The sequence below is a fragment of the Megachile rotundata genome, chromosome 3, assembly GCF_050947335.1.
Source record: "Megachile rotundata isolate GNS110a chromosome 3, iyMegRotu1, whole genome shotgun sequence".
Lineage (NCBI taxonomy): Eukaryota > Metazoa > Arthropoda > Insecta > Hymenoptera > Megachilidae > Megachile > Megachile rotundata.
Genome location: NC_134985.1, coordinates 21,463,716 through 21,490,113, shown reverse-complemented (window position 1 = coordinate 21,490,113; position 26,398 = coordinate 21,463,716). Strand labels below are relative to the sequence as shown.

Genomic DNA, 26,398 nt, shown 5'->3' with positions numbered 1-26,398 from the left:
TAAATCAACGTTTTCGTAACGCGCGCAGCCTCCGGACCGAGTAGTATCGGGGCCTCGGGGGAAAAAAATATTTTTACGGACATTTTATTGGGAAACGAAACGCCCGTGTTCCTCGAGTACGGGGCGAAGAGCGAGGTTTCGAAACCGCTCTGAAACTCCGCGAGGAATAGCGCGGCCGCGCTGCTCCACTGCCACGGCTAAGGCAAGGACGCGATTTCACCGTTCCGCTCTAGAAATCTGACCGCGCTAAACATCGCCGTGCTCGATTCGTTTTCCGATTCCGCCCGAAAACGAACGCTTCGAGATGTGTCGTTTGCTCGCGCGAGAAATTAACGGAAGGAACAGCGAACGAAACGAAAGTGGAATCGGAGCGGCGGCTCGCGCCGCGAGAACGTTTCTTTCGAACGTTCGTTCCGATCTCGTTACGGCTCGCGACCGCCTCCGCTTTCATCTTAGTTCCCTAAGTATTAATCTCTGTTGCGTAATTTGTTGGAAACTGTCTAATCGATTCTCGTCGATCCAATAACGAGTCGTAACTCGTTACGATTCGTGAAACCTACAGCGTTGTTTAACATTTTCGTCGTTCGAAGATCTTCGAGGAGCGATCCTTTTCGTCTTCGCTCGTCTGTTTTCCTTTCGTAGACTTGCGTAACTCTTTTGTACTTGATCCGAAGCAGAGGCTCGGTAAGAAACGAGAAACGAACCGAGGATAAGCGGGAGGAAAACAAGCCGATGCGAAGGGGAGACAGGTAGGAGGCGCGGTTGTATAATGATATACAAACAAAACATCCGCCGCGGCGAACGCGCGGAACACCTACTCGATCTTGCGCATAAATTGTACGCGGTGTTCCGAAAGTAACGGCTCGATCGCGTGGATCCATCGTAAATTCAATTTTGATATCGTACCGGGGAAAAATAATATTCAAGTACCGCGAAATAAAGTTTTGCTCGACGCGAAGTTTCGCTCGCAAGAAAATCAGCTTTAAATATTCATCGAGGATCCTGGGACGCGAGCGGCGCGTCGCGCTCGGGAGGAGCTCGATTATTCGACTCGAAGGAAATTTTCGCGAATCGGCCGCGCGGCGTCGGGTAGCTGTACGTCGGACAACTGGAAAGAGGGGCGAATTAAGAGGAAACCCAGTTTGGCCGAGAGCGGAGAAACACCCCGTGAAACGACGCCTTCGCGCAGCGTCCTCGAAAACCTAGAAAGCGCCTACGACGACCTCAACTTCTCAGGCGTCTTCGCGCGCGCGTCCTTGAAACGATAGTTTCCGAGCTCCGGTACACGTACTCCGAACGCTTTAACGCTCCACGATTGCCGCGATAAATCGTTGAAACTCCAACTATGCGGCAATTTGATTTTTAATGAATCGCGCGCGTTATTCCGGCAACGTTTGCCCGTTATCGGGAAAATTCGCGCGTCGTCCGCGAGCGACGTTGCGGCGATTTTATCGGTCGAACGAGAGCGATGGATATCGGCGAGCGTTGCGTTATCTTGGACGAAAAATCTGTGTCGCAGCCCTTAAATTTCGACGTATCGCGGGAACTCGCGATAAACGTTGACGGTTCGATCGGGTTATCCGTCGGCGGTCGTCGACGCGCAAGGAGGCGCGAATTAAGTGGACTAGGAAACGATCGAAAGGGTCGATCGGGTAAACGGGGATAAAATAATTGGCGTGCAAAGAGCTGGGTCTCGAACGGAGAGCAAAGGCACACGGGCACCGACGCTGTCGTCCTCGTCGCCGCCGTTGCCGCCGCCATTGTGCACGGCGTAGAATAAATAACGCCGTAGTAAGAATGCCGCGGGAGATATTATACGACGACTACAGTGTGGCGCAGAAGTAGGCCACCATTACAATATTTTATTACAAGGCACTAACGTACAATCTAACGTGCTCGTATGCATTCGTAATGAACGTATATGAGTCGTGTCGAAGCTACTCTCTCCTTTCCTCCCGCTCCGTTCTCTCTGCCGCTCTTGCTCTTTCCCCCGCCATCCACCGCCATCCCGTCCAACGTCTCCTCCACCGCGTTCTCTACGCACACCGAGTGTTTTATTGAAATTTATGACTACTCGCCTTTGTGCGGCTCGCTGTGTGCGTGGCTACGCGTTTACGTGCGTACACGCGAGCGTGCGAGCGCGCACGGTCGTGTCCGTGCCTGGCCTGGCCTCTCCCGCCAGCGCGAGCACATATGCGCTCCACGCTTCTCTGCTTCTCCGTTTCAACGTTTCTACATATTATACGCGCGAATAATATATTACGCGTAATCCGTGTGCCGCGTGCGCCAATGTTTAAATCCGAAAGCAAGCGCGCCGTTCGCGGATCAGCGTGTCCGATCGGCAGACCACTCTCCATCCTACTTCTACTTTTCTTTCTTCCTTTCTTAATTGCTCGCGGACCGCGTTCGCCCGCGTTCGCCCGCGTACGCCCGCGACCATCTATCACCGCGACCGGATCGCCGGTTTCTCGACTTTTTTTCTATCTCGTTTCGCTCGATCTCTCTCCCCGTATCCGCTCCGTTTTTCCGTTCGCTCGTTCCTCGCTCGAGAGTGCGCGCGCGAGGACCCTCGCGGGAAAATTTCGCGGCGTCGATCGAAACGAAAAGCTCGAAATTCGCTTCTCTAGGACAATACTTTCGACGGCGGTTCGTTTTTTGCGAATTCCGCGATCCGAGGCAACGCGTATATCCGAGAGGAACGCGCGTCCGACGGTCAATGACTTCGGAGAATACATTTGGTGGGAACGAAAGCGACTCGAATCCATCGTGCATATCCGGCCGTGTACGATAGGAATCGCGCAAATTCATCTCGGCGACTGGTCGTATAAATAAAAGTTTATTTAAAGACGTACGGCTCGTATACACGGTACAGAGTACGAGAGTAAGGGAGAACGCGGGGGAGAGCGGAAGAGAGGGAGGCTCGGAGAGAGGCGAGGAGAGTAGAAGAGGCCGCGAACAGAGCCGCGCGTAGGTAGTCGAGGCGGTTGATTCGTAACGCGCGAGACGGAGACGGAAAACGGAGAAACGGCGAAAGAAGCGCGAAAGACGAACGAGATTGAAAGAGAGAGAGGGAGAGAGCGACGAGGGTGGCGCGGAGGAGAGACCGGAAGGTTGGAGAACGTTAGGAAGAGAGAGGCTAGGGCGGCCATGCGGTTTACAGTGAGCTTATAGTTTACGTTATAAATTATTATTATCGTATTTCATACGAAGAATAAGATTTATTAAAACCCTATAGATTACCGCTCGTACCAGGCAATATATTACGCGGCGTGTACCGTGCACCGGTACATTGGTAACCCAAGCTTCGACGCACACGCGTGCACCCACGTACAGCTCGCTCGCTCGCTCGCTTCGCCCTGCGAGGCCGCGAGTAAACGCGAACGAGACGCAACGAATCGTGCCCCCGCTAATATTTCCTATCGTTCGATCCGATCGAACGTTTATCGATTCTCGATCGCGATTCGCCGACAAACGCGTGACGATGACGCATCGGTCGTAACGAATCGCGGTCTCGACGCGTCGTTCGGTGCTCGTGCTCGAATCTCGGCCTCGAGCGAGCCGACTACTCGCTGGAAGGCACTCGTGAAAGTCGCGTTCGCCGCGTAAGAACGCGAAAAATTCACCCATTCGCGTTCCGAATACGAGTCGAACACGCGCGGTCGTTTTATCCACGAATTCGGACGGCACACGCCCTGATCGACTCGGACGAGGAGTAAACGCGTATCGGAAGAAGACTCGACGCGTCGTCGGTGGCAGAGGCCGACGACGCTTTTCCGGATATTGGCCGGAGAAAAACTTACGGCCGGATCTTTGCAATCGAAATACGATCGTTTCGCTTCGCGCGATATCCGGCCGCGCGTCGCGTATCTTCGAGATTGCGATTAGGTCGAAATTTATCGCGGCAATATCGCGAGGATCGTCGATCTCCCGAAAGATCGCGTTCTCCGAAAGGGTTCGAAGGTTTTTTCGCTCCGCGCCACCCGACCAATCGAACGTAATTTGCGCGTCGATGTTACCCCACGCTAACGACTTTGAAAAATAGATCAACCTTTCGAGCGAAAAATATTAGCCAACGATTCGAGGTTGCGTCGTTTTACGGGTTCATATCCCTCGGTCCGGTCGCTTGGGAAACGCTGGCTGACAAATGCGCGCGATTCGAGCCAGGCTACGCGACCAATGATTTTTCTTTCATAGAATATCATTTATTTATCGTTTTCGATGCAAACGAACGGACGAGCCTGTATCGGTCGCGTTTAAACAGTTGCCGGTGTCGTTTTTCCCAGGAAAACGAGGGAAAAAAGCCGGACTCGCGTCGATTTCGAAAATCGAGGTCCTTCCGTCTAACGGGAACACCGAGACCTCTTTGGAACCGCGTCGAAATAACAAGCCGGAGGATTCTCGCCCGTTCGTCTACTCGCGTGCTCTCTCGACGGGGGAGTTACGCGACCGTGAGCCACGCACGGACGCTCGCGTGTGCGTGCGTGCGAGTACACGCGCGCGCGACTGCCCGGAAACTCGTAGGTGCACGATTCCAACGACAAACGCGCGCTCGCTGAGAAACATCAAAAAACGCGCCGAGCACAAAGCAACGCGTACGAGGACGGGAGGCATCTGTAGCGGGAACGGTGCGAGTGTGCGCGTTCGAGGAGAGCGACGGAGAGAGAAAAGCAAACGGTCGAAGGACAAAGAAGAAAACGAAGGGACGCTCGAGGTAGAAGGATGGAAAGAGAGCGAAAGGGACAAACGAGAGGGCGAGCAGACGGTATAAGGGCAGCAGGATTATCACGGAGCGGAGAGAAGCGGCAGAGAAGAACGTAAAGAAGACGACGACGACGGAGAAGAAGAAGCGGCTCGCGGGCGGCGGAGCGAGCGAGCGAGAGAGAGAGAGAGAGAACGCGCGCGGCGGCTGGGCTGAACGCGCGCGAGTCCGCTCCAAAGGAAGGAGAAAGAGAAAAGAAAGAGAGAGATAGCGGAGGAAGGGGCAAAGGACGGAGAAAGAGGGGACGTATGTACATTAAAATATTATTCTCAGATGAAATACCGGGTGGGGCCCGGCGGCACAGTGCGCGTATATTTTTAGACCTTATATAAATACACGAATCATAATGAACGCGCCTCGCTCTCCCTGTGTGTGCTCGGCGCTCCTCCGCTCCGTGCCTCGCCTCGCCTCGCCCCGTCTCGTCGACCTACCCGCGCCTCGTACCGCCGCTATCTCGCGGGGTCTTCTTTGTACGGAACCTTCTTTCCTTTTCCGCGGCACCAGCAGCTTTTCCTCCGCGAACCGCCGGTCGCCGCGATTCGGCGGACTTATCGCGAGACGGCCGCGTGGCAAACGCGCGCCGGATAAATTCGGATCGATGACCGCTCGAACCGGATGAAAATCGGCCGAGAGACTTTACGGTTTCGCGGACCCGAGCGAACGCGATACGCGCTTATCGGGGATCGTAAGAAAGCGGAGGCCAGTTGGGGCATCGACTTACAACTTCTTACGGGCGACAAAGGTCGTTATCGCTTCCGTTGCGAGAGAGTAGCCTGGCAGGCCGTTCGCATCCAACCTAGACCGTGCAGCCAGATAACGCGCAAAGAGCCGATCGAGAGGGAGAAAAAGGTAGAACTCGCGCGCGCGCCAGAGGAAGAAACGAAGAGGAAAAGCGAGAGGTAGATCGGTGGCACGATATAATACACGGGTTTTGTCGTTTTAATACGAGCTCGCTGAGCCGAGCCGCAACGCGTGCGTCCAACTAAGCGTACCACCGCGCCCCGTTTGTCCGTTCAAACTTTAATCGCGAAATTATGTTGTACTCCTTTAATTGCCCTTACTCGATTTTGCGACAGATCTTCTCCGAGGAATAGAATTTTTCCCCGAAAGAAAAAACGCTACGCGGGTGTCTCGGAGTCAGGAAACCGGCTCGCAAAGTACTCGAGTAAGCGCGAACGGTCGAGCGAGCACTCGCGGGAAAGTAGGTTCGGTATCCCTCCGGCTTGGTGGCAAGTAGCGACGCAACGCGAACGAGAAATCACCGCGCGCGCGAGATTCTTGCGAGCCTCCCGCCAGAATCCGTCGTCGCATATTTGTCGAGAGGGATGCGCGCGGCCAAAATATAGAAGCCTTTTTTCAAAGACATCCCTATTCACGGCAGTAGTCTTAAGAAGCGGGAGAAGAGGACGAGGGCGACCACGACGAAGAAGAACGATCTCGGCTTTGATCTCGTATGCTGCACGACGCTCGTCGCGTAATGAGCATCCAGTGCGTGGCAAGCGAGACGGCGCACCGATGCGCTTCCCCCCGCTGCCCATCCGTGCGCGCTTTATCAAAAAATCCTGACACAATGACCCTATTGTCCGCGAGGAGAGGACTAATTGTATACCTACTCGTAAACCTCGGTCGAGCCAAACGCGCCTCGCGTACACGTGTACGTGTACGAAGTGTAGGTACGCGGTTACTTGGAATGGTAAAAATGCGGCGTTAAAGAGGTCGCCGATGACGTCTACCAGAAACACACGGATACGAGCAAAGCTAAATTTCTCTCCGTTAAATGACCGTTATACCGGCAACTTAATTACAATGAATTACACGTACAACCGCGTACGCGCGCGCGCGATATCGTGCAACTTCTTTGGAGAACGGTTCGCGAGTACATAATACGTCGATGACATCGCGGCTAACGAAAATATTGCCGATCATCGGCGAAAGTCTGCCCGGTCGTAGCGAAAATGTTCGGACGTTTTGTAATTTTTTTCGGTCGACGCGGGAACGGTTTAGCAACTTCGTAGGCGAACCGCGCGAAACGCTCGGAGCGGAGCGAGGAATTGGAAACGACGATGATTATCATCGCGGTCGACGGCTCTCGTTCCTTCGAACCGAACGCGAAGCCAGGAAGTAAAAAAAATTTGAATTTTCTAGTCGAGTAAATAGGAAACAGAGGATTTCAGCGGTTTCAAAGGCGATCCGAACAATGCCTTTCCGCGATCGTTATTTTTGTCAGGAACGCGATGTATCTTGCGCGGAACGAGCGCTCGTTAATTTATTCGACGTACGTATCCGGGACGGTTCGCTGAACGATTTAATAATCATCGAACGACCGGTTGACCGTGCTCGTTCGTTGCTGGTCGTCGTCGCCGTCGACGATCCTCGCCCGATCGTTCGGCGGCACTCGAGTAATTTTCATTCGGAAAAATTGGCAGCCGCGGTGGGGTCGAGGAGGGATCGAGAGGGGATCGAGAGAGCCGGTGGGAGCGTGGCGCGGATAGTGGCAGAGCGGCGCGCGCGTTTTAGCGCGCGAAACAATATTTACAAAATGATGCGACCGCAGTCATCGCAGCGTTCGCGTCGCGGGTAAATACGCGAACAGGGGAGAAACGGTAAACAGAGCGAAAATTAAAATAACACAAAGTCGACGAGGCGAAATCGCGCGCGATCCAAGTCCGTCCGAATAGCCGCCTCGGTGTCGATTACGATTCCTCGTCGGAGCGATCGCGATCGAGCAAAGAACCAACGCTGCAATTTCTCGCCGAGATTAACCGTTTCTCTTATCGCGCCGACCGAGCAATCGTTTCGATTATTCGAGCAACCGCGATAATTGCGCTGCCGTGCACGCTGCCGAAGAAACAAGCATTTTCTCGTCGACAAAGACGAACAACGCGAAGCGTACAACGCTCCGCTCGCGTTCGACGCGTACGCGTCAACTGGAACGCTGACGCGAGCGCGACGCACGCGACGCCGTCGCCGAAGCGTGTCATTTCGTAAACATATTTCCGACGTTATCGCGCTTACTTACACATTTCGCGTTATCGTATTTTGCTTTTCGCTCCTTTTTTAATCGCGTATCGCGCCGCCTCTTCTATTGTTTTTACGCGAACGCGACACGCGGACGAGAAAAATTCATTAGTCAAAGTTCGCGCGAAGAATTAGCAAGAAAGAGAGAGAGATAGAGTCGGAGAGAGAAAGAGAGATAGAGAGAGAGAGAGAAGCGCGCACGCACCACGAAGCCTCTATTTATCGAGCCACGAAGGAGAAACGGAGACGACGATGCTTCGTATAAAATATCGTTCCACCGGTTCCCGCGATAAAGCCGAATTTATCCGTTCGGGATGAATAACGTTGACGGATGTCCCGGGGATTGTCGGGGTTTGCAGGCACCCCCTAAGTGACCCGCGCCTGCCGGCATATTATTCATTTTACCGTGTCGCGCATATTCCGCGTAACGCGGTCTATAACCGCAGTCATGGAAAAACACGCACACGCGAAGGATAATTACGCGTTAATAGCTCTTAATTTATGAAATAATTTATTATATAACGCGGGACGCGGCCGCGGCCGTGGCGACGGACGGAGGAGCGGCAAAGAGAGGAGAGGAGAATGGAGCGTCGAGTACGCAACGTGTGGAGCTGGAGGCGACGCGGAGCGAGGAGGACAGAGATCGGGTCGGGACGGGACGGGACCAGGGATCTAGGAGTCGGAGCAGCCAGAGACCGAAGCAACGACGAAAGGAGCGAGCGAGCGAAATAAAGACGGAGAAAGAAAGAGAGAGAGAGAGGGAGAGAACGGTGACGCGTTGTCGAGAAGTCGCGAAAAAAAAAACTGCACGCTATCGCGGCGGAAAGGAGTCAACGAGCGAGAAGAAGCGTCAACGGCAACCGGTGTTTCCGTCGATACAGTTTGGTACCGACTCGAGGCACCGTTCGCGAAACCGTGGATCGATCGACGAGCACGTCGTCGCGTCGAGGTGCAATAAATTATCGGTAAGCGACACCGTACTCGGTTCAAGGATAATCGTCGGTTCGAGCATCTCGGAACGTATCGTCGCTTCTTTAAGGATACTTCTATTCGACGCCCAAAGCGTTCCTGTTCCTCCACTCCGGTGCCGTGCAACGGACGTAATCCTCTCTTTTTTTTTTTCTTCTTCTTCGTCTCTTCCTCCTTCTCGGCCAAGCCGGCGTTTCTCCGCTCTCCGACGGAAATAAATCGCGTAATAAAATTGGTACTGTTACGAATAACGCGAGCATTATGCTCAGAGTTTTACGGACGCGTACCGGCCGCGGTTGCTCGCTCGCTCGCCCGAACGCGCGCGCGCCTGCACCACGGTTACGAAGGTTACCGTATTATTGCAGCCTTCGCAATCTGCATTGTTGGCTCTCCGCTTTTAATACTCTTTATTGTCTCTTTTATAACCAGAATGACGCGCTTCTTTCAGCGCCGGATAAATTACACGCGGCATTGTACCTCTAATTTTCGAGAGAACGGGAAGGGATAGCTCTCGGACGCGTTTCCGTCGCGACGCGAATTCGCTCTCGTCCGTTCCTTCTACGTTCGATTTCACCTTGACGCGCGGCCACAGTCGCTCCTCGGTCCCCGAACAAATAAACGTCGATGATCGATAATATTTTTTTTCGCGCCTTCGCTCGGTTCTCTTCCGCTGTGCCCGCGCGATCGCGGGACCAGCCAGACTCAACAGACTAGCGGACGAACCGGGAGAAAACTAGCGAATTACGCAACGGCCGCGAAGACGAGCGCGCGCGGTCACTCGACGATACGATATTGTGCAAAACATAAGGTATTCGACGTAAGCGCTAAGTAGCGTTAAGTAGGTCGAATTTACTCTGCGCCTTATTATTTCTACTTTATATGCCGGCACGACTCGGCGTTGTGTGCGTAGCTCGCGAGCAACGCGCGTACGAGAGCCGTGCGTGCGCGGTAGGATGTGGCTTGTTGCCGCGAATCTAGGTTATGTTATTCGCGACGGTAGGAAGTACTGCCTCGACGAGTGCGCTCCAACGGCTCGACCAAACTCCTAGCGAACCCGTCCGAGGAAAGCCGCCTCTCGACGTCCATCGATTTCCTAATCGTTTCCGAATCTTTCGATCCTCCCCGTCTCGAAAGGGGATCGACGCGAGGCGAAAGATCAGGAAGCGGTTTCGAAGGAAATCGACCGATAGTCGGGCCGGGAGAAGCTCGCTCGCTGACAAAAAAGCCAGCTGGTCAGCGTGCAAAGCCGACTAGCTGTGCGTACTTATCTCCGCATAAAGCGGCACGGTGAAATCTGCATATAATATTGATGCAATTTGCCATTAGAATGGCGACGGCACGGTCTAGGATGTGGGCTCTATTCTGTATGCGGCGGCTGAATGGACCGGTTCAATTAGAGAATCATAAGTTACCGTGATGGGGCCATCCTGCAGATATTACCTTCGTACGGCCCTGAACCGACACGCGTCGTTCTTATTATCGCGACCGAGTATCGATCTTCGCGAGACACAATCGAGGATTATGTAAACCAGAAAAATCGATCGGTACACTCGGTCCGGCCTACGGCTCAATTTTTATTAATTACGCTAAATTGAACGCATTTAAATTACATAATGCGGCAGAGAGACGGAGAGTCCTCGATCGTCAGTTTCCTACCCCCTTTCTCTCCGCGTCGCTCTAGCAATCGCGATTCCTCGGATTCGCGAACCGGACAACGGTAACTGTTCTTTTTCTTCTTCTTAGCGACCCGTACGGGAGCAACGGAGAATCGTTGCGCGGGAACGAACGCGAGCTTCTTCCTGTAGTTGCACGGCGTGCGCGCGCGCGCCTTTACGCGCGTAGCTTACGATCGTAATAGGATTTATAATCGCGCGCGGAGACGCGAGTTCGTGCAACGGCGATGTTAGACGAGCCACGTTGTGTCACGACGAGTCGTATTATGCGGCATTATATGCGTGTTACGATAATAATAACGACAGCGACGACGGCGCTGCCAACAACGACCAAGACGACGGCGACCCTCGCTACGGTAATGAATTTCATTATCGCCTTCTCTATCTCCCTTTCTCGGATGAACGCGCGTACTCGTCGCTTCTGTCGGACGCGTCGTACGTATTATCGTCCGTCCAACTACTTTTTTCACCGTTCGCGTCCGAAGAAAGTGGGAAGTGGTCGCTGAAAATCGGCGAGAAAGCTTACCGTCTATCGGTTTCGCGTGTTTAAAGACGCGCGTACGGTTATTCCCTTGGATCGATGCGCGGCGATCGTGGATCTCGGATCGCGTGCGCGAATCGGAGAAGGAGAGAATAAAAAGAAAGGGAGCATCGCCGTCGATCGATCCGTTTCACGCGTCTTCCACCGTCCGTCCGAGGCGACGATTTCTCGCATTACCCGCAACTCGTTCCATTTAGTCCATTAAACGCACAGCGCCACAATTTATTCCCCACCTTGTAATTCGAGTGCAAATTCGTTCGAGAGCGTATTACAATGGGACGCGCGCGCGCGCTTCAAGACACGAAATCCGTGTCCTCTTATAAATGGAACTGCGGCGGCAGTTAACGACGTCAAATCATCCGGACAATTCTCGTTTACAGCTATGATTTTCTTGCGCGCCGAACGTCCAAATCTGAACGGGGCGAAGGCGAAAGTGTCGAAAATCGAGAATCGAACGGTGCTTCGATCGAATCGATTTACCAATGATTAGTTTGCATCGTCGCACGTTCGAGAAAGAAAGGTAAAGTTATTAATGTAGGGAACGCGGCAACGACGCGAGACCTCTGTAACGGCTAAGAACGGAATAGAATATTTAAAAGCTGCGTGAAATCGATACGACGTAAAGCAAAAGTCCAACGTCCCGTCCCTCGACCCTTCCCTCGCGTTATCCCGTCATCTGTCACGAATTTTTCAACGTTATTAGATCGCGGTAATTTACGTCATAGACGTATAAGAGGGACAGAATCGTCGGAGCGGCGAAAAAAATAGGGGAAGAAATACAGCCGGTCATCGACAGGGCTGATCTGTCCCGCGCTGCGCGGTATTTCATTATAGTTAACGAGTATGTTTTCAAAGCATAAAGTAAGGATAATTGATATTTTGATACGCGAAATTTCATCGAAATTCCTGCCCGACGCTCAAATTCAATTTCTTCTAATCAAACGTATTTTTGAGTAACGATTAAACGTCCGGACGTTCGTCGAGAAGGTCCGCGTACCGATTAAGTTTTAGTTAGGAAATTACCAACGATCGTAGGTACCTTCCGCGAGTACCGGATCGATTCTGGACGTCGACTCGCGCGTGCCTAAAGGTACTTCGCGACCGTCGAATCGGTAAGTAACGAATATTGTTGCGTTGCTTCATTTTTTATTTTCCAAGATTGTAACGATGGACTATTTCACGGGTCGTCGTTTAACGTCGTTCCTTCGACCCTCGTACATCCAAATCACCCTTGTCGAATTTTCAGACACCCGTTCCTTCGCGATTAATCGACGTCGTAATGACCGAAACAAACCGAAACAGAAGGGGCAAGAATATCGTAAGCGGCCGTCTTTTCGCGGAAACGAAACGTGTTTCGGCCGGTTCGTCGACGCTACGTTCCGGTCTCTATGTATATTACCGGTGGCCTGTTACGGCGTCGTTCCTCCTGAAAGCACAGCCCCGACCGTTCGCAGCGAGCTAAGCAAACGAGAAGCTCCCTGCATTCTTTACGGCAGACAGGCGCTTCTCGAGAGCGCCACTTTGCCCTCTCTCGACGCGACACGTCGTTGCGTTTGTACAGGCAGGCGCGCGCCTATCGCGATTCATCCGCTTCTGCGTCCGGCTCTCGCCTCGAAGAACACCCGTCTTTCTACGACCCCTTCGCGTTCGTTTCTTCAATTTTTTACCTCGGCGATCATTCGTCGCTCGTAAATCCGAAAGCGGCCGTTTCGAAAAGCGACGCTTCAAAGTGGCCAAACCCACCGAAAACTCGAACGAGGCAGGGTGTTAAATAAGTTAGGAAAAAAAGGAGGGAAAACGCGATAATCGAGCAAGCTCTTCTCCGATTGAAACGGTCGGCCGGAAGTTAAACGATCCGAGAACAAGACGGAAGAGAGCCCTCGTCGAATCGTTCGTAGGAACAATTTCCGGCATTGTCGCGGGCGAAACAAAGTTTCAATTACGCTTCAGCATCGCCCACCCAGTTGCCTCTTTTTAGTTTGACTCCTCGGTACTTTGCGAGTTTTCATCGGCTCTCTCGCTTCTTTCTCCCTCTTTCGATGCGTTCTTTGCTTTCCCGTTGCCACGGATCGTTGGCAAAACGGGAGCGGAAGAAAAGCCGAAGAACAGAAGCGCGAGGAGGGTGGAAAGAGGCGAAAGCTGCCGCGTTCCGGAAAGAAAAGGGTAGGAGGCAAGGCGGAGGGGAAAAAAACGCGAGAAAAGAGAGCGGACGCGCGAAATAAACGCGGAACCGAATGTTTTTCGCGTAGTTTATCGCGAGAGCGCGCGGCGGCAAAAGTCCCACGCGGACTTCGGCGTCAATTATATCCGCGGAATAACTTAACGGTCCCTTAGAAAACGCGCTGAATGGCCTATTCAACCGTTCGTTGAAGGTTCTCGAGCGTTATATAATAAAGAGCGCGTTCCGTACGGGCATGACGTAAGTTTTTGTCGAGCCGTAAGAGGGTGCGAAGCGGACCGATCTCCGATCGGAACAACCGCGAATCGATACAAGGAATCGCTGTAACGACTTTGCTACGAAAAGTAACTGTGCTAACGAAAGAAATCGCTCGTTCCGATCGAGGAGACGAAGAGAGAAGGTTCTCGCGAAGAAAGTTTGTCGGGAAACGGTGATCGGAATCGATGGTTACGATAAACGAATAGAGTAGATTACGCGGCATAGAAGCAAATCGGCACGCGGTTCTCGTTTCCGGTTCTTTCGGGTCGATTCGCGTCACAAATTTTCGAGTGGGTTAACGAACAGCTTCGACGCGAACACGGAGGCGAGTATGGGAACGAGTTTGGAGCGGAGCAAACTCGAAGAATTCCAGGAACGGTCGTTCGAGCCGAGAAAAAGAAAAATAACGGAGCATAAAAGCGCGCGTAAAACGCTTTCGTCGGTTCGCGATAATCCGACCGGCGAAACAATATCGTTTTTAACGTGCGTGCCTGGCTACGGTAATAATATTTATTTCCGCGGCGCATTAATTTTTTTTCCGGAATGTCTGGACAAGTCCGAGAAACGCGGACCGATCGCCGGTATCGCGTTCACTCGCAAACAATGGCTGGCTCTCGGTCGGCGAATCTTCCGAGAAAAAGCAACGATTCGATCGATGTCTCGCGACGCGTCTTCGACTCCCCTGAACTCTCGTCGAACGTTGTTCGGTCGTGGAGCGCGCGAAAAGCAAAAAGTAAAGAGGACGTAAAACGGGTTCGAGGTAAGGGTGGACGATCGGGAAGCGTTTCGGCGAACACGGAAGAACGGCGAATAACGGTCGGATAGGGGTTGAGGCGAGGAGAGCGCGAGCAAGGAGAAGCGAGAGAAAAAATAGAGGCGGCAGAAAAGGCGAGAACGCGATAGAAGGAACGCGCCGCGCCACGCCGCGCGTATTTCGAGCGTATATGCTTTCCTGGGTTTCCACTAGCGAAGAATATGACGGCGGTGACGTCAGCCTGAATATTTGAAGGGGGCGAGACTTCAAAAGAACACGTGTTACGGTGCTAGGACGCCGTTTAAATAATGCAAAGTCAACTTACTCTCCTCTCGTCCCACTCTCTGCGCGTCTTTCTTTCTCTCGGTGTCTTTCATTGCCTTCTTCTCTCTGCTTGCTTCCTCTACCCCTCTCCTTCTTTCTCTCTCTCCCGCTCCTCTATCTTTCTTTTCTCTTTTTCGTTTCAGTCTTCGTCACCGACGGTTCCCGCGTCCTACTCGCTCTCTCTCTCGACGTCGTCGTCGTCGTCGTCGTCGTCGACGTCGTACCGCTCCCATTCTCTCGTTCTTTCTCGGTAGGTACGTCTCGACGCGTCCGTCCGACGGACCGTCTCTGTCTGGCCCGATCTCGGTATCCCTCTGCCACGGACGCGACTCTCCCGCTCGCTCTTTCTCTCTCCTTCTCGTTCCTTCCCGTTCGCGTTCGCATTCGCGTTCTCGTTCTCGTCCTCCTCCGACGCTTTGCGACGCTCGACTCGAGTCCGAACTTCGTAACGATCGATGTGCTACCCCGCCGTATGTACCGAGCGCGATGAAACGTTAATGCACCGAGGATCGCCCGTTCGTGCCAGGAATTTCGGATTTCCCTCCAACTCGTGCACCCTCGATCGTCCGACTATCCACGGCCACTGCCGTTACAAATTAACGGAATCGAACTTTCCCGACTCTCTTTTCCTTCGTCACGGGACCAGGTCCCGTGCTCGTTCCGTTCTTTCGACGGCCGAACATTCGGAAATTCGAAGGACCGAAAGGTCAATCGTCGACCGGAACGTCGACGGGAGACGGAGAGGATCGAAGTCTACTATCTCGCGCGCGAGACACGGATAGATCAAGAGCGAACGGAAGTTTAAATCGTGAACGAAAGGTGTCGAGGCAAAGTTTCGAGTTTGCCGATCACGTGGGTTCGACGCGAAGATCGATTAAACGGTCGAGCGACGAATCGGGAAAAGAAGAAACGAAGGAAGAAGAAGAAGCAACGGAAGAATTAAAAGGCACAGAATCGGGAGGGTGGCGGTCGAGGGGAGAGAAGGCTCCGTTGTCGAGTGGTACGGTGGAAGGGGAGGCAGCGGGGTGAGGAAGAGTAGAAGGATGGGGGCGAAGGAGAAGGAGGCAAAGAAGGAGGATGAGGAGGAGGTAGAGGAGGCGATGAATGAGTCGTGTGTGCAGTCGATGCGATGCACGTGCAGGTGCATCGAGAGTGGGGCGGCAGGAATTCGCGCTGTCGCACCCGCGCATTTACCCCACCCCCGCGTCGCAGGGCGCAGGATTATGGAACCACCCCTGTGTACGAGGCCCTCTGTTTTTAGTCCCGGTTTTTTTCACCGATTGGCCACCCGTCGTGCAGCCGGCGGTGCGCCGTTCGTGGACCGAATTCGCGTGGGCGTTCGTTCGCCGCTCGAAACCATTCCGTTCGTGGTTCCCACGAGCGAACGATTTGCCAGCCAACGAGGAACTCGAACGCGTTCCTCGAGGCTTCGGTCGGAGACAAAAGATGCGCGCGATCATCGATCACGGCCTTCAGAAATCGTGCCAGCGATATTAAACTTCTATATTACCGCGCCGCTCTGTATCCCGTCCCTCCGATTCCTCGCGCGCGGCAACGATCTCGTTAATTTTCCGATCTCGATCTTGGCGCGGTTTCCGGATCGAGATCGCTTCGGTCAGCGATCGCGAACTCGGCCCGTACTCGGAATCGGACCAAACTCGAGGAGGGAAACGCGGCGAAGAAAATCGGTGCCACTTTTCCCGTCGCGGTCGAGTACGCGTGCCACGCGTCGCGTCGGTTGTTCAAAGTTCCCGTACGTGGGCTTTATACGCGTGTACTTGCACGTTTTACGCGGTACGTGGTAAAGGCACGTCGACGCCGCCACGACGACGCTTTACGCTCGACGACCGAATACATTAACCTCCTCCGCCACCTCCGTTTGTCTCTTTCTCTACCTCTCGCCCTTGCTCTCCTGTTCCTGTTGCCGCCGCTACCGTTCACGCCTTCCATCCGCTTTCGTTCTCTTTTTCTTTTCGAAATCGACCCTACGATCCTTTCGACCCTCGCCAACGTCGAATCGTTACGTCGAATTCAGGACGGCATCCTTTCGAGACACTCGATAAAGTCGTTGGTCAATTCTCGGGACTCTGTTCGCGCGAGAATACGGGGCAAAAATTCGATTCCGAATAAAGCAGCCGGAAACGGGTCGCTCTAACCGTTTACGGGACAAGAGACGAAACGGATACGCGGAGAGAACGCGAGGATCGAGTTCCGCAGTCTCGCTCGCGACCGTCGGAAACGCGTTCGAAGAAACGTTTTTGCGCGGAAGAAGTTTTCACGCAATTACGAGCGACTCCTGGCGCCTTCCTGCCTCCGTGTTACCTCTCTTTCGCACCCGCAGCCTCCGTCCTCTCTCTTTCTCCTTCTTCGCCTCCTCTTCCGTCTCATCCTCGAGCGTACACCCCCTCCGTCGCTACGACTACTACCACTAACGTTACTACCACCACCGTCGCTGGCAAAGTAACAGCGTGCCTTCCTCCTTCCGCCTTTCTTACCCTCCACCCTTTCCTCTTTCTTGCTCCGACCATCTCCTGCCTACCCCTTACCGACAACTCACCCACGAACCTACTTTGCCCCGTACTTTATCTTTATCCGTTTTTCACCCTCTCGCAGCCTCGACTCGACTCGACTCTCGTCCTCTCTCGTTCACCCCTCGCCGCGGTCCCTAACTTTGCTCACCCTGTATACATATACGTACTCCGCGTATCCTTCTCCACCGACGCGCACGTCATTCCGCATTATTTTCATTTTATCGTCGGCAATCTTGGTTAATGCAATACCCCGCCCAGCCATCGTCCGAGAACCCTTTTTTATTTTCTAGTTGAATATTCTATCGAGTTACTCCGGCCGCCGGGAAGTCGTGCGGGGCAACGGAAAAGAAAAGGTTCCCAGCTCGCGAATCGCGCGTGTCGCCGATTCGTTTTTCTCGCCGAACAACGGCTCTTCCGGACTCGATTTCGAGCGTACGTCCGACGCGACGAACCGCGCGGTGCGATTTCGAAGTTAGCGTGTCGGTCCGTGGTTACGCTCGAAAGTACCGCCTCGCGGCCGTTCGATCGACTTCGTTTCCGCGAGTCACCGCACCGTGTATAGTCGGCCAAGAAGCGTTCCTCCTTCGTATCGATCGTCGTATTAATTCGTAGACCAGACAATGGGCCGCCACCTCAGCGCCAACGCGATGGATGGACGTTCTCGTCGGGTCGTTTCGTTTAACGCGAACGGAGCGACGTCGACGTTGCGCGACGATATCCCGGTGTTCGAAAACGTTCGACAGGTGCGACGACTCGAGCGCTCGTGGAACGATGTGGCCCGGTTTTCTCCTTCGAGACGCGATCTCGGCGATACAATGGAACACGGAATTTTTAACGGCCGGGATAGGAATACGAAACGAGGCGCGAAACAATGGCTTTCGCGAGACCGATTCTCGCCTTTATCTCGACCAAGTATTTTCTAGCCACCGAACTAATCTCGCTTCCGCGAAGAAACTCGTTCGCACCGCCAACTGTTTCCTTTTAATATCCGAATACCGTTATTCGTCCAACTTCCGAAATTGATTCTTCTTTATCCGCTAATCTCCTTCCCGCGAGATTATTTTTAGCGGGATATAAATCGTTAGCCTGGGAAACGAATTAGCGACGCTCGTAAGAGAAAGAAAAGGGAAAGAAAAACGAAAGGGACTCTCGAAATTCGCGGCAGATCGAGACGCGCAAGTTTTTCGAGCCGTTCGTCGAAATCGAGCACGGCGATCGGCGCGGCGTTTATATCGAATCGAATGAATCATGTTCGCTACGAGTATCGCGACGTGAGTCATCGACGTAAATGAGATTATATTCTACCTTCTAATAGTAACGGTCGGCATCAACCGGCGCGCCGCTCCGCTCCATGCCGCTCCACGCCGCTCCGCACCGCGCTCTTCCGACAAACAAATTTGAGCTCGTGACTCAGCCAGCTCGTACCGTATGTAATACGTACAAACATATGCGCGGAAACGTTCCGTCGGTGCTCGTTCCTCGAAGACCGTTTGATCGGTTCGTTTGGAACGTCGGAAAGCGTCGGAGGTTCGTCGAAACGCGAAACGACGCCGACGAAACGGAGCGTCTTATTTTTAATAGGTGGCACGCGTGCGTTGTACGCGGTCGACGGATTTTTCGGTTTTTTTTTTTCTTTTTTTAGCTCGTCGTCGACGGCGGTGAAAACTCGAATGTGCAGCAACGAACGGAGAGAGGGTTTTATTGGCTCGAGAGGAGGACGGGACAAGCGAGCGCGAACAGAGGACGAGGAGAAAGGGGAAAGGTGGGAGGATGTAATCGAATATCCTAGAATTTAATTCTATCGGTTCGTCCCGCGCGCGTTCGACTTTCATATCGCGCTTTTTTGCGACAGTCATTAAATCTAATTTATCGCGACGGCCGTGTCGCGTTTCAGGGATGCGTACCGGTCGACGGCGAGGGACGCCGCGTTTCCGCGATTCCGATCAGGACGACCATCGGTTCGCCGTTCTTTCGCGTTTCGTTTCGTTGCCGCTCGACAATTCGCGGACGAATTTAATCGGCGTCGAGTTTGTTTTTTAAACGCGCCGTAAAAAATGAAAGATCGGAAAGACGACGAGGATCGATCGATGATCGAGCGAAACGAGAAACCGAGCAGGAGAGCGTGCGAGGGGATGGCAACGGCGGGTGGGGAGGCAGAGTACGTCGTTCGCGGTGCGAGCCAGATAACGACGAGAGGTTATAAATCTCCTTCCGGTCGGAATCGGGAGCGAAGCAATCTGCGGAATGGTCCGGTCATCCGTCCATCAAGTCACGCGCACCGCGACGTACAGTCTACGTATTAATATATCTGCGGGACGGAGCGGAGATCCGCGCGCGAGGCGAGACGAGACGAAGCGCATACAGCCAGACGAATCGGCCACGCCACGGCGTTTCGCGCGGAACGCCGTTGCGGGTGCACCGTGCAACGCGTATCGTGTATCGCGTATCGCGTATCGCGTATGCCGTAGGATGTATGCAGCCTGGACCGAGCGTATATCGTGGGGTAGGACACGGTGTTCGATGTACGGTGCGTGCCGCGTACGGCTTCGTCTCTCTGCTCTTTCGCTCTTGCTCGCTCGGTATTTATGCGCGTTTCGATGGGAAAAGGCAGCGCGCAACTCGGACGCGACGCAAGATAATTTCTGATTTACCGCGCGGAGATCCATCCAACGTCGCGTTTTCGAAATGAAAATGTTCGTTTCGTCCTCCCCTCCCCGGTGCCCCTCTTTCTCGATTCTTTCGCCCTCGCGACCCGGACCGAAACGTTCTCACGGTTTTCGAATTCCCGCTAGATCTCGAAAGTCGCGAGCGAGAAGACGCAGCGCGGTACGGGGCGATCGTTGAAAAATTCATCGCGACAACGAAATCGCGAAACGATATGTCCGCGTGACTCGCCGACGCTTTGGGTCGTTACATTATTACGCGCAACTCCTTGCGGGAATTTCGAAGGAAAGTTTGCGCTCGGGAATCGCGAACAAGCGTCTTTCTACCGTCGTTTCCGTTCAATCTTTCACGATCGTTTCGCGAACGTTACCGCTGGACGCGCTTGCATCTTTCACGAGCGACCAGCTCTCGCAGTTTGCTTTTTCTTCGATCTCGACTCGACCGTTCCGTTCGTTCGTCGTAAACGTATCGCCGAGACAGGTCCCAAAAGGATTTCCGGCATTAGCGCGCTAAAAGCGGAACAACCTTGAGACGAAACGTCGCGCGCCGATGGTGCATGGGAAAGCGAAGTTTGACGGGACCGAAACGTTCTCGAAACGGAACGGAATTAAACGGGAAAGAAGAAGAGAGTCGAAATTAAGTCTACGGGGTCCGGTTACCCACGGATTATATTCCAAGTATTGCCATTATACCAAGAGTTTCCTAGGAAGGCAATTTTCGAAATATTTAAAATACATACCATTATGGACGTTAAGCCGTCCCTTATTATAAAATAGTCTGCGGGAACGGCGGTGGCTACGTAACGCACCTTCTCGTTTCGACTCGGTCGATTCCGAGTCGGAGTTTCGACTCGGACCGGATCGACTTTCTTCGTTCTCGGTTCTACACCCGGCGTTCTTCGTTCCGTCGAGATCGCGCAACGAAATTATAACCGTTGGACGCGCACCGGTACCTACCAATTTCTTCCGGCTCCGTCCTTGCCGCTCGAAAACGCCAAAGACCCGCGGTCGTCTCGAATCTCGAGCAAAAACTAACTTTACCTGCCGTCGCCGGAAGCGATACGCTTCGGCGTGTATAGCGACGAGAGTTTCGCCGCAACGTCTCGCGCGAAATCGCGTGTGCCCAACCGTTGCCCTGCACCCGCGCTCGCGTCCCGGGGCACGTCGAGCATTTTCGAAGAAGTTTCGTTTTCGAACGGCGCGAAGACGAGCGAGAAGGTCGGGAGTACGGAAAAAGGGACGACTCGAGATCGGAACGGCGATAGACGGAAACTCTCGATCACTTTTTGACGGGCGGCGTAATCGAGTAGCGTACGAGCGCAGACGGTGGATGCAACGGCAGAAGCTTTTTTTTCCTCGGTGCTTCGAAGGAGGGTTCGGCGTGACGCATTTTAATACATCAAACTTTTCAATTTTGCCGCGGCTCGTATCGCGACACCGGCTCTGCCCGTCGCGAAATGACGCTCCTGATATATCGCTTAGGTGGCACGTTACGCGTTCATCAACGCGGAATCGATATACGCGTGCGTACAGGCAAACAACGCGTACACCGAGAAGTTTGTTTCGCGAGCAAAGGGGGTGGTGCGCCCGCGCGAAAACACAATCAGGACCCCGTACGGCAAAAACACTAATTTAAACGGAACGAAGGAAATATGTAGTCGTATCCGTTGTGTATCAGGATGAATGGCGCTCGCCCGGTTACTACGATTCACGATTTACCGTTTTGCGACTTTTTTCCTCCCTTCTCCGTTCTCTCTCTTCCTCGTTTCTTCTTTTCTCGTCCGCGTTCTCGCCCCCTGGTCGCGTCGATCCTCTCTATCTCTCTCTTCTTCTCTCTCGTCCATCCTGTTTGTCCGTCCCCGGCCATCTCTCGACCCTCCACGCGACACCGGTCGCTCGACTTCTCTCTCTCGAACCCCCGGAACGCGCGAAAAGAGAGCTCGTGGATAGAGCGGGAAGGGTTCAGGAGGTAAAGCAGTTATTGCCAAAAAAGATAATGCGAGGGAAGATTAAATTTTTTTCGTCCCGTCCTTTCGAACTCTTCCGACCGCGCGTAACTTTGCCGCTTCTCGCGTTCTCCGCGTTCCGCCGGTTTTTTCTTCTTCCGCTCGTCTTTTTCTATTCGGAATCGAGAGCCGTGTACGATTCCTACGGACGAATTTCCCGCGAGAAGAACGCGGCCGAACGATCGGGATTTAAAACACAATTTATATTTAAATTCCGTTTCGTTAAAGCGCTCGGTCCGAAGGAAATCCAGCCCGCTCGTTGGAAACGGCGGCTAAATCTTTAATAATCCATCCTCGAGTGGCGCGCCTCTCGCCGCACAGCGCCGTTCCGAGGAGTATTTTTCAGGACGTTGTAAGTAAGTAAGTAAGTACGAGCGAACACCGCGAAGAAAAGGAAGAAGCGCGACCGCGAAGTCGTCCGTGCTCCTCGGACATACTATAATAGTAATTTCGAATTTTCCACGGCGCTCGCTCCGATTTTCGCGCGTACCGACCAAAATAGCGAAACGCGCGCGTACGATGCCCTCCTATTAGGTTTACCCGCATCGATTAGTAGCCATTTTAATCGAAGAGGCCCCCCTTGCCGGTACGCGGCGGAATAGTTGCGATATACTAGCGTATTACGATACGAGCAGCCATACCCGGAGAATTGGAACGTGGTTGCGTTAACATAATGGAATTCCGCGGAATGTTATACCCATTATACATGGCCGATTGCGTCACCGCACCGATATATACCCACGATAGAAAAATAATACTCGGCCTCCGAGCAACGATTCGCTTCCATTTTATACTTTGTTCGCGCTACGTAGCGAATCGACGAAGGACAACGCGATTTCTTTGCTTTTCGCCGATTTCGGAAACGGCCGGTCGGATTTAACGGCGGGCTCGTCGTAGGTTAGGGAGGACGCGACAGAGGGGTCGCGAAACGAGGAGCGGTTACTAGCTGTTCGTTTAATAACTTGCGCCGGTGGCGGACGATAAATAATGCACGAGACACCGTCGTCCCGATGTAATTAACGAGAACAGTCGATACCCGGTGTGTGTCACGTATGCGCGAACGAGCGCGTAGTCAATATTTGTCATTCGTTTTAACAAAAAGAACGTTACAAAACGGTCGGACGCTCCGCGTCCAAATATTGACTATGCTCATTGACGTTCATTGATACTCTCAATTAGTGCACGCCGTCGAAGCCGATCGTCGGGTAATTGGACCTCTCCGGCAAAGGCATGCGACGCGGTCTTCCCGTTCGCGGCCGTTTCGTCGCGTAAAAACGCGTTTCGCGGTAATTGGAAGCATCGTCGAGATCGTACCCGTGCGAAATTCGACGTCGCGCGTCGTCGTCGTCGTCGTGGATCTTGCGGTTCGCTAACGGACCCGCTCGTCGGGTCCGAGGCTTTTTCTCGCGACGACCTCGATCGGGGAGAGAACGTAGCCGTTGGCGTCGCTCTCCAAGGTCGTTTCCCGCGTATTCGTCCTCCGACGCGTCCCGACTGCCGCCAAACTTTCTCGTTAAAGCGGCAACCACGAGGAATCTCGTTAACGCCGGAAACCCAATTAGCAACTTCGAAAAACGCTTCGACGTTCATCGATTTTCCTTCTCCTGGTCACTGCGGTCGAGCGAAAAAGGATTCCTTTGGTCGTCGACCGAAACGGCTTTTTCCTTCGCGCGGTTCGTCGGAACGACGACACGATACTCGTCGCTCTAGTATCGAGAATAGCGAGAATCGAGAAAAAAAAATAGACACTCACCCTTTCCTCCTCGCGAATCATCTCGGCGATGCCAGGCTTGATCTCCAGATCATCTCCGGGATTCGGTTGACCGGGTACTCCTTGTTGATGGTGCTGTTGCTGTTGCTGCTGTTGTTGCTGCTGCTGCTGTTGTTGCTGTTGCTGCTGGTGTTGCTGCTGCTGTTGCTGAACGGTGAGCTGCTGGCCGTGAGCGGTCAGGTGGTTGACGGAGGCGTGGGGACCGGAAGTCACGTGGCCGGGCACGTGGTGAGCGGATACCGAGTGCGAGCCCTGCTGCTGGCCCTGAGGGGGTGGCGGCGGCGGCGGTGGCAGAGGCAACGATACCGGAAGTTCCTGGAGGTTGATCTGCGGCGTGACGGAGACGTTGGGCGTGCCGGGGGATCCGATGGACCTCGGGGTCGAGCTGCTGGGTAGCATGCCGTGAATGTCGGGCATGATCACGCCCGCCCCGCCGCCGCTACCGTCTTGATCGTCGGCCAAACCGCCGGACGCGATCCGATCGGGGCTGCTGTTGGGCGGCGATCTCTCGCCCGATATTCGGCGTCGTTTCTTCCTGTGCATCGCGGCGTTCGCCGCGTTCGCCGCCTCCTCCAAACTCGACCTGGACGCGAGTTCGTGCTCGCTGTTCACGTCCGCTAGGCCGCGGATCTTCAGGCTCTCCGCGACCTTCAGCAACGGACCGATCTGCTCCTGCGACACGTTTATCTCGCCCTTGTACATGAACTCGACCGCGGCCTTCAGCTCCGGCCACTTGATGTCCTTCATGATCACGATAGGATGCTGGCACGGATTGTCGAAGAACAGCGCCTGAAAGTAGGGACTGCACGCGGACAACACCATCTTGTGCGCTTTCACGCTGTGTCCGTCGCACGCGAGGGTCACGTCGACGAAGCTCTCGCTCTGCAGCAGCTGATCGAACACGTTGGTAAGGTTCGTTTGATAGTTGTTCCACCTCAAACAAAATTGCTGGGGCGACCCAGCGCCGCTCTGTTGCGTCATGTTTTTCTCGGACTTATCCTCCTTATCGTTTCGTCTGTCGTTTTCGCGATTATTTTCTCCCTTTCGATCCCCTTTTCTTTCCTCTCCTTCCTCCGCCTCCTCCTCCTCCTCCTCCTCCTCTTCTTCTTCTTCCTCCTCCTCCCCCTCCTCCACTTCTTCCTCCTCCTCCTCCTCCGCTTCCTCTTCTTTCACCCGGTACTCGTGTTCGCGTTTCCGTTTCTCCAGCTTTCTCGTTTCCGTCGCGTTTCTAGCGTTCTCCACCACCCCCGCCTCCTCCGCCACCGCCTCCTCCACCTCTTCCTCCACCGCCTCTTCCGCTCCCTCCTCCTCCTCCTCCTCCTCCCCCGCCGCCTCCTCCTCGCTTTTGGCGCGCTCCTTCACGCCTTCCTCGTCCGTTCCCGTTCTTAGCTCCGTTTTTCGATCGACCAAAATCTCGCGAACGCGTCGATCGCTCGACGACTCGCTCTACCGATCGGTCGCGAACCAATCAACGGCCAGACCGCATCTGGAACACACACGTACACAGCGACGCGCGAACCTCGAACCACGCAGCACCGACGACGCGTTTCTCCGCGCGTCTTCTCCTCCTTCTCCTCCTCCAGCACCGCCACCTTCCGCTCCTCGTGGCAACGCGCGTCGACCCGTTAAACGCGCGCGCCCTCGAGAATACCGTTTGTCCCGACCGCGTCCAGCCGGAGCATCCTTTTTTCCCGCTTTCGATGTTCGTTTGTCCGTCGACGTCCCTCTTTCGGCGACTCGCGCAGCGGCGCGAAATTCGATCGACCTCGTGGTCACCGAGACTCTTCTGTTCAACGTCGCGTTCGTGGATCGCGCGTTCCGGAACGCGACATCTCCTTCGGGAACTCGCGTGTCGTCCCGACGACCGAAACGGAGTGCGCGCGCGTGCGCGCGACTTTCGAAAACGAAGCGGGACGAGCGTGCGGGATTTCCCGCGCGCGCCACCACCACCGAAACTCGAACACGATCTATCCCGCGAACGTACGTCCTCTCTTGTTTCCCTCCCTGTCGCGCGTCTCAGTTTTCCTTCTCGTTCTCGTCGCGGACTTGCGTGTCCTTCCGAGAAACGTGGTTCGCCGCAGCGGCACCGATCGCGCGGTATCGGGGATCACCGTCGCGTCGGACACACCAAACACCAGAAAGCACCAATCAACACCAGCAGCACCGACGACGCCGACGACGACGACGACGATAGCGCGAGCGCGTGTTCTCGATACGGCGTGGACCCGTGTCGGAACGGGGAGGGAAAAACGCGTGTGCGCGCGCGTGTCGCAGAGACCGATAGAAGCACGACGAGAACGACGACGAGCAGCGCACGATCTGCACCCCGTGACGAGCGCGTCGCAACTGAGAGGCTCGCCGCGGCGCGGCGACGGTTCGTTCGAGCGGCAGCCGAGAGATCCGTGAGGCGGTCGAGCGCCGATACCGTGTGTTCGCGGCGGTGCCAGCGCCGACTCGACGGCCGAAACGAGCGAGGAACGACGAGCGACGTCCGCGGGGAGGAAAGGACGCGTGGGTGCGACGAAGAGGGAGCCACCGGGCGAAAGAGAGCGGGCAAGGCGGCCCGGGGGAGCGACAGGGACGGCCGCCGGCGAAACAAAGAACCGTCGAGTCCGTGCGGCCGAGCGCGACGGAGACGGAGTATCGTGCGACGGGACGAAGAACGGTCGACGGGTGCGAACGAGAGAAACGATCGCGAAGAGAACGGGTGCGGGTGGAGGAAGCTACGTAGCCTCGCGCGTCCTCGCGTTCCCCTCGCTCCGCCGTCGCATCGGCCAATCGGGAGGCTCACCTTCCGATCGGACGCGCCGACAGGCGCCGCCCCCGGAGACCGCCTCATACCGCCTCTCCTTCTTTCTCCCTCGGCCGATCGGCTTCTCGCTTCTCTCCCCGAGAAGAAGAGAATTTCTCTCGGCGGCAGATCGGAGAGCAGGCCCACCACCGAGCCGATCG

At 54.4% G+C, this 26,398-nt stretch overlaps 2 protein-coding genes across 10 annotated transcripts in view; one reads left to right on the top strand and one right to left on the bottom strand.

Annotated features, from left to right (window-relative positions):
* The window catches only part of LOC100879093 (protein bric-a-brac 1), a 131,860-nt gene extending 107,433 nt beyond the window's left edge, over window positions 1-24,427 (bottom strand). For all 9 annotated transcript variants that reach the window (XM_076529868.1, XM_076529870.1, XM_076529869.1 and 6 more), the window contains exon 1: window positions 23,429-24,427. In XM_076529868.1, the coding sequence (XP_076385983.1) occupies window positions 23,429-24,427 (999 nt within the window). The remainder of the gene's footprint in view (window positions 1-23,428) is intronic.
* On the top strand, window positions 24,426-26,091 carry LOC143264123 (uncharacterized). Its single transcript, XM_076529898.1, has one exon. It carries the CDS (start codon window positions 24,426-24,428, stop codon window positions 25,638-25,640), a length of 1,215 nt encoding a protein of 404 aa, XP_076386013.1. The 3' UTR covers window positions 25,641-26,091.
* Window positions 26,092-26,398: the final 307 nt, after the last annotated feature.

Bases quoted from the DNA above. Each gene is read 5' to 3' on its own strand.
- LOC143264123 (XM_076529898.1), top strand. From the start codon at position 24,426: ATGTTTTTCTCGGACTTATCCTCCTTATCGTTTCGTCTGTCGTTTTCG.